Here is a 12309-nt window from a genome sequence, read left to right on the forward strand (position 1 = left end):
AGTGCCCGGGGCTGCACGGTGAACCTGTGAGAGCCGGAACTCGCCCAGACTGCTGGCGGCTTCCAGCTCTCCCAGGTGGTTTTAGGTGACAGGGTACAATCTCTATCGGTCGCCTCATTTCTCTCTGCTGTGAAGTCAGTACTGACTCGCAGCGACCCTATGGGACAGGGTAGAAATGCCCTGTGGGTGTCCCAAACTAACTCTACGGGAGCAGAGAGCCTCTCTTCATCCCTGAGAGTGACTGGTGGCTTTGAGCCACTGACCTTACGCTTAGCAGCCCAGTAGGTAACCCAGCACTGCACACCAGAACTCCACCATCGCTCTATGTGGTGGGAAGTCTGGGCATCCCTTCTCCGACAGGTTTCAGCCTTAGCAGGCGCTGGCGTTCACAGGCTTTCCTGGAGTGCCGATGGGGAAACTGAGGCTCAGGAAGGTTGCCACATTTGGCCTTTCTATTCCGCGTTCTCTCTCCATGTCTGTAGAGTAGAACTGTGCACCCATTCCACAGGCACAGAAACCAAGGCCCAGAGCGGTTCAGGCTCCTGACCAAGGGAGCCAGCTGCTCGTTCAAGGAGTAACTCCTGATGCCCCATCTCTCTGCGGTGCCTGGCTGGCAGGATGGCGGGGTTGGGTGGGAAGAGGCTGCCCTGGGGTACTGGCAGCAGCCCTCCCCCCATGTGTGTCCCCCCCCAGGCTGCGGAGCGCTACCTGTCCTTCCCGGGCTGGGCCATGGCCCTCCTGGTCACCCTCATTGTCGTGGCCACCCTGCCCATCCCCGTGGTGTTCGTCCTGCGGCATTTCCACCTGCTCTCCGACGGCTCCAACACCCTGTCCGTGTCCTACAAGAAGGGTCGTATGATGAAGGACCTGTCCAACCTGGAGGAGAACGACGAGACCCGCTTCATCCTCAGCAAGGTGCCCAGCGAGGCACCCTCCCCCATGCCTACTCACCGCTCCTACCTGGGGCCCGGCAGCACGTCGCCCCTGGACACCAGCGGCAACCCCAACGGACGCTATGGGAGCGGCTACCTCCTAGCCAGCACCCCGGAGTCGGAGCTGTGACCACTGTCCCCAACCGGCCCGCCTCCCCGCCCCCACACACCCCGCCCACTTGGCCTGACCTGGTTTCTCCCTTGTAGCAGCCGCCAGACCCTGCCCCGGCCCTCTGCCCAGGAAGAGCAGGTCAGCCCTGCCACACCCCCACCCAGCCCCAGCTGACTTCTTGGAGGCTAGGAGCACCTCTGCCCCCTAGTGCAGTCCCCACCCCATCCAACCCTCTGTAGCCATGTAACAGGAGCAGTCAAGTCCCGACTCCTGCTTAGGAAAGACCCACAGCCCTCTCCCTGCCCCCTGCTGTTCTGAGGTCCTGGGGTTGCCCCTGGACTTCCTGGTCAAGGGGTGGGGTGACTGTACCCTGGAAGCAACCCTCCCTGCCCTGGGGTGGGGCCAGGGACCTGGGCATGCTGCAGGAGCCTGGGCTCTGTTCTGTGGGGTAGAAGCGGACTCTGGCCAGCACAAGCCTTGGCAAGAGTCCCTCAGCTCTGGGCCCCTGTTGGAATCTTGGGTGGGTCCTACCCCTGTCTGAATGTGCTCCTGCCTCCTGCCTGGGAGGCCAGTGACTAGTCCAGAGTTTTCCCCACGTCCATTAGCACATTACCATCTCCTGCCCCCGGCCGCCAGCCTGATGCCCACGGTGGGCATGAGGAGAGGGGACAGTGCACCGAGAGGTTTCCAGAGCACAATGTTTGGTTCGAGCACAATTGTGAAGCACACTCCCCCCACCCTCTCACCGGGGGCCACATTTTCTCTCTAGTGGCAGCTTCTCCCCGACCGGGGCCCCCCACAACATCACTGCCCTTTGGGCCACCACCCCGCCTCCCCATGACACAGCTACAGACGCCCAGCGTGCAGTCCATGTGCACAGAGCCCCTGGAAGCCTTGGCCAAGCCTCCCTGACCCGGTGGGAGCACCAACTGGAGTGCTGTGGACTGGGGGCTGCTGCAGGGAGGAGCACCCCCAGAAGAAGCACCCCACAGCAGCATCCCACCCTTCCTCGTCGACTGCCCTCAGGGTCGCAGGCTGGAGAGGCCCCACTGGGGACGGACGGTTGGGCAGACGGACTGGTGTGGGCGGGAGAGTGGAGAGAGGGAAGGATGGACGGAGGAAGGGACCACTGGGAGATTGGTTGAGGCACCGAGCCTCCATCTGAGAGCTGTGGTTGGCAGGGCAGGACGAGGTCACAGGGAGCAGACCCCCCTCCATGGAGGGTCCTGGATGACTGGGAGGGTCGACTAGGCCCAGGGCCCCCTCTTCACTCTATGGTCCCTTGGTCTACCCCATACCCAGCCTATCTCCCATCCACCGCACTCACCCTTCCCTGTGCTTTCTCCCCCTTCCTGCCCCTCCCGCCTCCTTCTGCTCCTTCTGGGTGTGTGAGGGGTGAAGGGGGCCCACATCTCCCCAGAGAGACGAGCTGGGAGGCGCAACACCCATGCTAGGCCCCCTCGCCTGACAACACCTCCCAGCCCCAGGCAGGATTCACCCCAGGAGAGACTCCACTTGGCGTACTCTCCTTCGTAGCCTATTTCTATTGTATATTCAATCTGTACATGTGGGTGTAAATGCTGTTAAATGACAAACCCAATATTATACCGTGGCTGGTGGACTATTTTCATCCTCAGTGCTGTACAGATCTATTTTCATTGTACATTTGATATATTTTTAATTTTGTAGCGTGCGGCCGGGCCGAGGGCGGGGGCTTGGTAGCAGGGACGCCTGGCTGTGCCGTGCTGCGTGCGCGTTCGTCAGGGGACCCAAGCCTGGTGCGCACACCCGTGCCGGGTACGGATCCATGACCCCAGTGTCCACCACGCCCCGAGCCCTCCCCAACCCCCCCCCCCTCGAGCTCCCGCAGGCAAGGGCTCGGTGGGGGCTGGGAAAGCCCCTGCCAGAGATAGGCAGAGTATCTGGCTGGTGACTCACTGCCTTCACACCACGGGGCTTGTCAGCAACAGGGAAGGAGGGCCTGGGGGGGGGGGCGGAACATCCCCCGGATTTGTTTTTCCACAGGCCTCTTGGCATTCCCACTGGTGTTGTGAGCCTTCTTCGGGAGGAAGAGTACGGGCGAGACCGCCCCGGAAGGCATCTCAGTGCCTCTGCTCCTGTGTTTGTCCAAGGGAGCAGCTACCCCATCCCCACTGGCCTGGACACCTCTCTTCCCTCCCTGAGGGGTGGCAGCCAGTAAGGGGCAAGGCCAGAGGGGCCCAGGCAGGTGGCCCCCTGACAAGACAAGGGGAGATCCAGTCCCAGACTCGCTGGAGGAGAAGAAGGGGCACCGCCCCTGTACGGGAACCTACGAACCTACCCCCAGCTTTGGTGCTGTGGATGAAGTGCCCACTAGAGACAAGAAGGCAGAGCGGGCAGGACCCGGGGGCTGGGAGTCAGGGAGATGGGGGCCCTTAGCTCTTGCCCGCCCCCAGCTGCCGTCATCAGCTTCTTGCATAGGGGGCATTGTGCCCTCCACGGAGGCCAGGGAAGACCCAGGTGGCACACACAAGTTGATGCCAAGGTATAACAGCGTCTGCCCTCCACCCGGAACTGTCGCAACAGAAGCAGCGCCCTGCCTCCCCCTGAACCGACCAGAGGCAGTGAGGTGAGGCCAGCCGCTGGGGGGCCTGGACCCGGCACAGGGCTACAGTATTACAGGGTGTGAGGCCCACCCTCGCCCACTGTGGAGGAGAGATGGCCGTTAGAGGGAGCCCTGCTCCTCGAGTGTTCCGTGCCCTGAAATGCGGGGTCTGCTGCTCCTTGGCGAGGGCCGACAGTGGGCTGAGGAGGGGGTCTGAGTGTCCCTGCTCATCTCCAGTGCCGCTTTGTACAGACCCGAGCACACACACTGCGCTGCCAGACCCATGCAAGCCCATGTGCCCCTCGGGGGTGGTTACCCTGGGCCACAGCTCCTCAGCCCAGGGAGGGGACACGGCATTGTCATCCTTCCCCCACTCTCCCTCGCCGTGGTGTACAATAAAGTGTCTGTTCTTACCAAGCCCCTATTGCCTTTCTCAGCTGCCTCTGGGATTCAAGAGAGGGGATGGGGGAAGCCCAGGGCCCCAAGGGGAGCTCTGGGGTAGACGGTTGGGATGGACTGGACAGGGTGGTGCTGTTGGCACGTTGTAGGTGTGGGCGGGAAGACAGGGAGGGGACAAGCCTTTGTTTTGTGAGGACGCAAGTTCAGGTGTCAGCATACAGAGGAGCGGTGGTGGGTGGCTCAGTGGCTGAACGCCTGCCTCCCATGTGGAAGACCGGGCCACCTCCCGGCCAGCACCCCTCGGGTACAGCCACCACCGTCTGTCAGTGAACAGCTTCTCTGGCCAGGGCTTGCTGTTCTGTAATGGGACTGAACAGTTTCAGGGGAGCTTCATGCTAACACTAGGAAGAAGGCCCGCTGATGGACTTCTGAGTCAGCCAGTGAGAACCCCTGGGTCATGTCAGTCCCAACTGGCCCTCCTGGGTCACCGTCCATTGCCACGAGCCGGGGCCTACTCCAGGGCAGGAAACTAGGTCAGTGCATACCCTGGAAGTGGGCCTTGTTAGGTCCCGCCCAGAACTCTAACTCGCTACCGTTGAGTCCATTCCGACTCCCGGTGACCTTACAGGACAGGGTAGACCTGCCCCTGTGAGTTTCCAAGGCTGTCTCTCTTTACAGGAGAGGAAAGCCCCCTCTTTCTTTCTCAGAGAGGCTGGTGGTTTCAAACTGCTGACCTTGTGGCTATCAGCCCAGCGTGTAACCCACTTCACCAACAGGGTTCCACTCAAGGTTTTCACAAACCTAGTCAGACGTGGGAAGGGATGGTCTGATGTGAGGACAGTGCCTGGTTCCCTCTCACAAGACCACGTAAGGGAAATTCCTGGCCACACTGCCATAAAGAGGCTTACCTTGAACTAGGTGAGGGTGGGCCATGTGGAGGGCCTTCTCCGGGAAAGGTCTGGGGGCTGGGAAGGTGCCAGGATTGGGGGCTGAGAGCGGCAGGGAGGCAGGGGCATGTGAGGATGCTGGGCAGAGGGCAGGGTGGTGGAGAACAAGTCATGCTCTAAGTTCTGAGGGACCTGCCCCCCTTGCAGGGCAGCGCTTCCTGAAGATTAAGTCCAAGGTGGAGACAAAATTAAGGACCTGACATCCTTTGTTAGCTCACATGTCAACACCAGTGACTGTCCGTACTGAGTGTGGCTGGGTGGCCAGATGGGCCCGGCCTGGCCAGAGGTTCTGGTCCACTCAGGGAGGTACCTGGGAAGACAGCCCTGCAGATGGACTTCCAAATCAGCAGTGTCCACACCGACCGACGTGATGTCCCTGGTAACTGAAAACAGCCCTGTGAGGGACAGACGGAGGGGCTCTTCTTGCCACCACCCCCTTCCAAGAGCAAAGATATGGAACAAGGGAAGTCTGGCTTTCGGACCGCCCCACCCTCTCCCGTCTGGGATGCTGCTGCTCAATCTCCAACGCATGCTAGGGCCTCAGGGGAGCCTCCTTCCCCTCCGGTGTACATAGGTATGCTTGAGAGGGAAAGTGTCGTTCCAGAAATAGCCACCAGATGGCAGAAACCTGTTCTCCTCAGCTCTCAGCTCAGCCCCCTCTCACACACCCTCCTCTGTGAGTTAGTTTATTGAATGAAGGAACCTGGTGCGAGGTGGCTAATCCGCCCACCAGCCACACCGCTGAGGGAGATTTGAGATGGGGCAGTCTGCTTCTGGAGAGCGTTACAGCTTCAGAAACCACAGCGAGGCGGTGCTGCCTTGTTCTGTAAAGGTCAAGGTCGCTACTAGTTGGAATGCTACCCCACAGCAATATTTGACTTATGTATTTTTGCTCCTTGGACATTTATTAAGTACTCTCCGTGGACAGGCTCTATGCAAGCTCTGGGCACACGAAAGCACACAACTTAGTCTCTGCTGCCTTGAGTTCTGCAAGGGGCACCTCACCCCGTGACTCCAAACCTGGCCCCCAAATCTGCCCAAATTTCCCATACTGGAAATGCTGCTCCTTGCCAAGTCATTCAATCCTGTAGTGTTTCTGATGGAAATGCCAACTTGTGCCAGGTGGGACACACAGACCCACCAAGGAGGAGGGGCGGCAAAGGGTGCCAGGGGTCTTGGCAGACTTCCCAAGTTCCAATGCCTGATCCACCTCCTCCTTCCTGGGCGAGCCTGGGAAACTTACTCATTCCCTCTGAGCAGAAATGTCCTAGCCTGTGACACAGGGGCAGCAAATGGGTTGAAGGAAACAATGTATGTTGCTCCAGCAATCTATTACTAGGTACTAAGCCCCCAGAACTTAGGGAAGTAGGGCCTGGAAAGTGTGCCCGTGGAGCGACGTCACAGATGTGGTGGCTGCACCTGGAACATGCCTGTCCCAGAGTGCTAGGGGTCTTCATCCTCAGTCAGTGGCACCCCGGTGGGAGCAGCTTTCTTTGGAGGGGCTTCCGGCTTAGAGACTCAGAAGTGGACCGTGGAAGAGGTAAGTTCTGGTGGGGAGGGGCCCTGGCTGAGAGAGCAGGCCAGGAGAGGTCGGGAGGAGGAGGAGGACGGCTGTGGGAGGGTGTAAGAAAGAGTGTCTTGTGCCTCATGTTTGTCTGGGGCTGGACACCTGATATGGGCATGAGCCAGGGCTTGGTCACCATTGTATGACCTTGGGCAGAGCATTACTCTCTGAAATTCCCACTTTCTGATCCATTAAAGGGGTAGGGAAAGAAAACCTCTTCCTTGCAGAGATGAGAAGAGGGAGGAAAATAACCTCCACATGGAATACATACTGGGGTGCACTCTGAACTGTATCCCACCCTGGAATACAATAACCCACACTCCCTGCCATCGAGCCCATGCCACCTCAGAGCGACCCTAGAGGACAGGGTGGAACTTCCCCTGTGGGTTTCTGAGACCCTAACTCTTGACAGGAGTAGAAAGCCTCATCTTTCTCCTGATAAGCAGCTGGTGGCTTCAAACTGCTGACCTTGCGGTGAGCAGGCCAGTGCATAACCACTATACCACCAGGGTGCCATTCAGTATTAGAGTCCCACCTTCTTTCAATCCTGGGGTCTGCTGATGCAGTGAACCAGTCTCCCAGAGGTCGAAGAATAAACGCCCAGGAAGGAGGGGACAGAGGGCAGTGTGTCCAGGGAAGGGGATGGCCTGCATGGGTTCCTCCACCACTCCCGACAGCCCTTGCCCAGCTCCAGCTGGAGGGACTAGGACGGCACTGACGGACTTCACAGACTGCAGGAAAGAGGTGGCTTTTGAAAGGCCCCCAAAGCTGCAACATCTCTCTCCCAATGCGAAGAGGCGTCTACACCCTCCCCTGAATCTCAGGCAGCAAATGGCCCCATGCCCCTGTAGAGGATCGTAGAAGTGAAGCTATGTGACGTCCCACGCTGGATTGGAAAGGCCATGCCCCTCCACCTGGCATTCTTGGGATACCACTGAGTTGGGTCTACCTCTCTAGACTGCTGCTTCCTCATCCCACATACATGGCTGGTGGGGCGGGGACCAGTAGGGCTTATCCAGAACCACACTCCCTGCCCTCCTGTGGATTCCCTCCCACAGCGACCCTATAGGGCAGGCTAGAACAGCCCTTAGGACTTACAAAAGCAGCTGGTGGTTTTGAACTGCCAGCATTGCATTAGCAGCTCAACGTGTAACCTGCTCTGCCACCAGAGCTCCTTGATAAGAAGCCCCCTGCCCTGACGGAGCTGTGCTGGAGAGGCTGCGAGCTGCAGGTATTTCCCTGGATGGCTAGCAACCACTGGCGGCCATAAGAACCTCCCCCTTGGTGTGGGAGGCCTGGTAGGGCATAATCAAGGGTAATGTAACCAAGAGGAATTACTGAAACCCTAATGAAGACTGAGCATGATAGTGGGACAAGAGGAAAGTCAAAGGAAATAGAGGAAAGAGCTAGGGGGCAAAGGGCATTTATAGAGGTCTAAATAAAGGCATGTACATATGTACATATATTTATATATGAGGATGGGGAAATAGATCTATGTGCATATATTTATAGGTTTAGTATTAAGGTAGCAGATGGACATTGGGCCTCCACTCAAATACTCCCTCAATGCAAGAATACTTTGTTCTATTAAATTGACTTTCTATGATGCTCACCTTCCCGACACAATCACTGAAGATAAAGCGGGCGAATAAGCAAATGTGGTGAAGAACGCTGATATAGTGTCTGGGGTCTTAAAGGCTTAAAGGTAAACAAGCAGCCATCTAACTCAGAAGCAACAAAGCCCACATGGAAGCACACCAGCCTGTGTGATCATGAGGTGCTGAAGGGATTAGTTATGAGGCATCAAAGAACAAAAAATCATTCATTATGAATGAGGGGGAGTGCGGAGGGGAAACCCAAAGCCCATCTGTAGGCCACTGACATCCCCTTGCAGAAGAGTCTCAGCGAGGAGACAGCCAGTCAGGGTGCAGTGTAGCAACAATGAAACATACAACTTTCCTCTAGTTCCTAAATGCTTCCTCTCCCCGCCCCCCCCCCCCCACTATCATGATCCCAATTTTAAATTACAAATCTGGCAAGACTGAGGATGCACAACTGGAAACACAGGGAATCCAGGACGGATGATCCCTTCAGGACCAGTGGTGATACTGGGAGGGTGGAGGGAGGGTGGGTTGGAAAGGGGGAGCCGATTACAAGGATCTAATATAACCTCCTCCCTGGGGAACAGACAGTGGGAAAGTGAGTGAAAGGAGACGTCGGACAGGGCAAGATATGACAAAATAAAAATTTGTGAATTATCAAGAGTTCATGAGGGAGTGGAGAGTGGGGAGGGAGGGGAGAAAAAGGAACTGATGCCAGGGGCTTGGGTGGAGAGCAAATGTTTTGAGAAGGATGAGGGAGATGAATGTACAAATGTGCTTTACACAGTTGATATATGTATGGATTGTGATAAGATTTGTATGAGCCCCTAATAAAACGATTAAGAAACAAAACAAAAAAGAACCTCCTCTTGGATGCTCAGCCCAGACCACTGCAGCGCCCCCTGGTTGACACCAGATGCAGCTGCATGGGGGGTGCTACGCCAGCACTGCCCACCTGTCATATGGCAAAATGGCGGGAGTATTTACATCACTGCTTGTCATGGGGAGGAGTGATTTGTTTTATAGCAATCACATCCAAGGCCTGCCACTCAGTAGTTAGCTGAGTCCAACCTCCTATAGAGCAACTGAGGAAACTGAGGCCCAGAGGGGGATAAGAGCTGGTCAGGATTCCCAGAACAAAGTATGGGAAACTTGGGCCAAAGCTCGTTCCTTGTCTCCCATTCCAGTGCTTGTTTAACTACACAAGGCACTGAGAGGGAGAGCTCAGGGACCCTGCACTGCAGGCATTGAGCGTGAGCAGAGCCCTGTGTGTGCCCGGGACCGTGCTGAGCACAGGGAACATTCGACCAAGCACCAGACACTGGGAGGCCCTACCTGTGGAGGCAGCCACCACCTGACTCCAGCGGCCCACTCACAGACTGAGCCCCGGGGCCCCAGGTGCCTGCTTTATTGACCTTGTCTTAGGTGAGAACAAAGCAAGGAGTTGAGGGGCAGATTGTCACTCAACTGACTCATTGCAACCCTAGGGGATAGAGTGGAATTGCCCCTGTTGGTTTCTGAGATGGTACCTCTTCATCAGCATAGAAAGCCAAGGAGTGGTTGGTGGTTTCGAACTGCTGACTTCGAGGTTAGCAGCCCAATGTGTAACTATGCCACCAGGGTTCCTCAAGCAACTTAACAAGCAATTGTTTTTAAGAATACTCTGTGCCAGGCACAGCGCCAGTTACTAAGCAAAAAACCTCAGTGGAGATCTTCCCACTGGCTCCCAGGTCACAGCTGGCCAGGTTCTGAGGCTCTCTGTTGTATCCGGGGCTGGCCTGAGCAGGGAAGGAACCCCCTGGGTGTCACAAGCATCCCAGAGGGACCAGTTTGCTCTGTCTCTCTAGACAACTGCTTCCTTCTTCCCCAGGCCACTGCTGGGGGGACTGGGCCCAGCAGGGCTAATTACCTACTCTAATGGAATGAACCAGTTTTGCTGGAGTGGAGCCCAGGTGGGAGGAATCTGTACTTTTCTAGATGGGGAAACACTGAGTGCCAAGGAATCTTGCCAGCTGAGCCTTGGGTGGGTGGATGGGTAGGTGGGGCAGGCTCTCAGGGGGACCCAGGCTGGTGTCTCAACCCAGGAGCCTTGTAAAGATGGCCTCTGGTCATATAGCTTCTCCCATGAGAAGGTCACGAGCCTTGGCCACATTATCTCCTGCCTTGGCCACTCCATTCTGGTTCAGTCTTCCAGTGTTCACTGCTGCTCTGGGGAGCAGCTTGAAGCCCCCCAAGAGGAATGAGCTGAGAGTTGCTCCCCGCCTCCCACACCCTTCCAGCCCTATGATGTCAAGCCCATGGTTTGGGAGACCCTGAGCCCTACGTAATGAATGGTGGGTTGGGCTGCTAACTAACCACAAAGTTAGTGGTTCCAACCTACCAGCCTCTCTTTGTGAGCAAGATGAGGCTGTTTACTCCCGTAAAGATTTACAGTCTCAGAAACCCACAGGAGCAGTTCTCACCTGACAGGGCCAAGATGGGGAGAAATTGACCCAACGGCAGAGAAAGGGGACCTGGTTGGCTGAACTATGCTCTTTGCCCTTCTGGCTCCTTCCTCCTAAGAGCAGCGGGCCGTCACAGACTGTCCTGAGTCACGCAGGTGCCACATAAACGCTCACTGGCATTTTTGCAGCACCCCCCTCCCCCGCCTGAGGCCATGGCAGAGCCCTTCCAGCACACATTCACAGGCCATCTCTCCAGTTGCCCTCCAAAGCGAAGCCCTCCCGGATGCCGTTTTGGAAGGCACTCAGCATTTGATTTGGAGTCTGTCTGGGGGTGAGTGGGATGGGGGAGAGGTGGGCTGGACAGGATAAAACGAGCTGATAACCAAACGGAGGCCCCTAACTCTCCCCATTCTTCTCTCCTCTCTGCCCTCCATGGAGAGAAAGGCACTGTCACCTCAGGCCAATGATGATGACAGATAAAGCAATTCGATTTACAAGGCTGGGGCAGCGCAGGGTGTGCCGGGAAAGGATGCCGGCTGCTCGGCACAGACCTGGCAGGAACGGGAAGGGCAAAAAGGGGAGGTCAAAGGATGGGACTTTGCCTTGGCAGCTACAGGGGAGCCCCACAAAAGAGATGGGGTCCAAGCTAAGAAGGCAGATTAGATGGCTCGAGACACCCACAAGAAGCGGAGCCCCCACAAAGTCCTCCATGGGACACGTCAGCCAGCCAGCCAACTAACCCATTGCCATTAAGCGGATTTCAATGTATATTGACCTTATACGGGGGTTTCTTATGGGAGAAATCTTTACGGGAGCAGACGGTTTTCTCTCTCTCCCAAAGGGTGGTTGGTGGGTTTGAACAGGGGCCAGTTTTGCAATTAGCAGCCCAGTGCTTACAGCAACACCACCTGGGTGGGAGGAAGGAAATGGTTTGGGATGAAGACTCCTGACCTGAAACCAATCCCTGGCAGGGGCAGCCCCAGCGCTCAGAAAGCAAGGGCCAATCCCTGGACAGCATAAGCCATTTGTACTCGCCGACTAGTCTCACAGAAGAAAGACCCAGTGACCTGATTCTGTTGAGGTTACAGCCAAGGAAACCCCACATTGCAGGTCTACTAACACAGCGGTTCTCAACCTGTGGGTCGCGACCCCTATGGCGGGGTCCAATGAACCTTCCACGGGGGTCACCCGATTCATAACAGTAGCAAAATTACAGTTATGAAGTAGCAACATAAATAATGTTATGGTTGGGGGGGGGGTGGTCACCACCACATGAGGAACTGTATGAAAGGGCAGAGGCATTAGGAAGGTCGAGAACCACCATTCTAACACATCGAGTTTCCAGGGCGTCAGAATTTTTTAAGTTACCTACTGCTTGCCTGTCGGTTTTTGTGCTGTTGGGCCATGGTTGTTTGCGTGTTGTTTTGATGCTAGAGCCAGAGGCACCAGTATTTCAGATGCCAGCAGGCTCAACCCTGGTAGGCTAGTTTCTGAGAAGCTTCCAGAGAACAGACAGGCAAGGAAGAAAGGCCTGGTGGTCGAGTCCCAAGCATTGGTCAAGGAAAACAGCTGCATGGCAGCAGACTGTGGCCTGGCACAGGGCTAGGAGTCAAGCCTCCTAGGTTGGAAGCATTTACAATGCACAGGGGTGGCAAAAAGGGGCACAGCAGACCAGTGGTCATGAAGGTGGCGCCGCACTGGGAAACGTCTTATCCTGTTGCACGCG

The 12309-nt window shown here is 56.5% G+C and overlaps 1 protein-coding gene across 2 annotated transcripts in view; it reads left to right on the forward strand.

The window, feature by feature from the left end:
• Positions 1 to 1065, forward strand: part of SLC6A17 (solute carrier family 6 member 17) — a 34380-nt gene extending 33315 nt beyond the window's left edge. For both annotated transcript variants that reach the window (XM_075540294.1, XM_075540295.1), the window contains exon 11: positions 694 to 1065. In XM_075540294.1, the coding sequence (XP_075396409.1) occupies positions 694 to 1062 (369 nt within the window). In that variant the 3' untranslated portion in view covers positions 1063 to 1065. The remainder of the gene's footprint in view (positions 1 to 693) is intronic.
• The last annotated feature ends 11244 nt before the right edge of the window (positions 1066 to 12309 follow it).

This window comes from Tenrec ecaudatus, chromosome 1 (assembly GCF_050624435.1).
Source record: "Tenrec ecaudatus isolate mTenEca1 chromosome 1, mTenEca1.hap1, whole genome shotgun sequence".
NCBI lineage: Eukaryota > Metazoa > Chordata > Mammalia > Afrosoricida > Tenrecidae > Tenrec > Tenrec ecaudatus.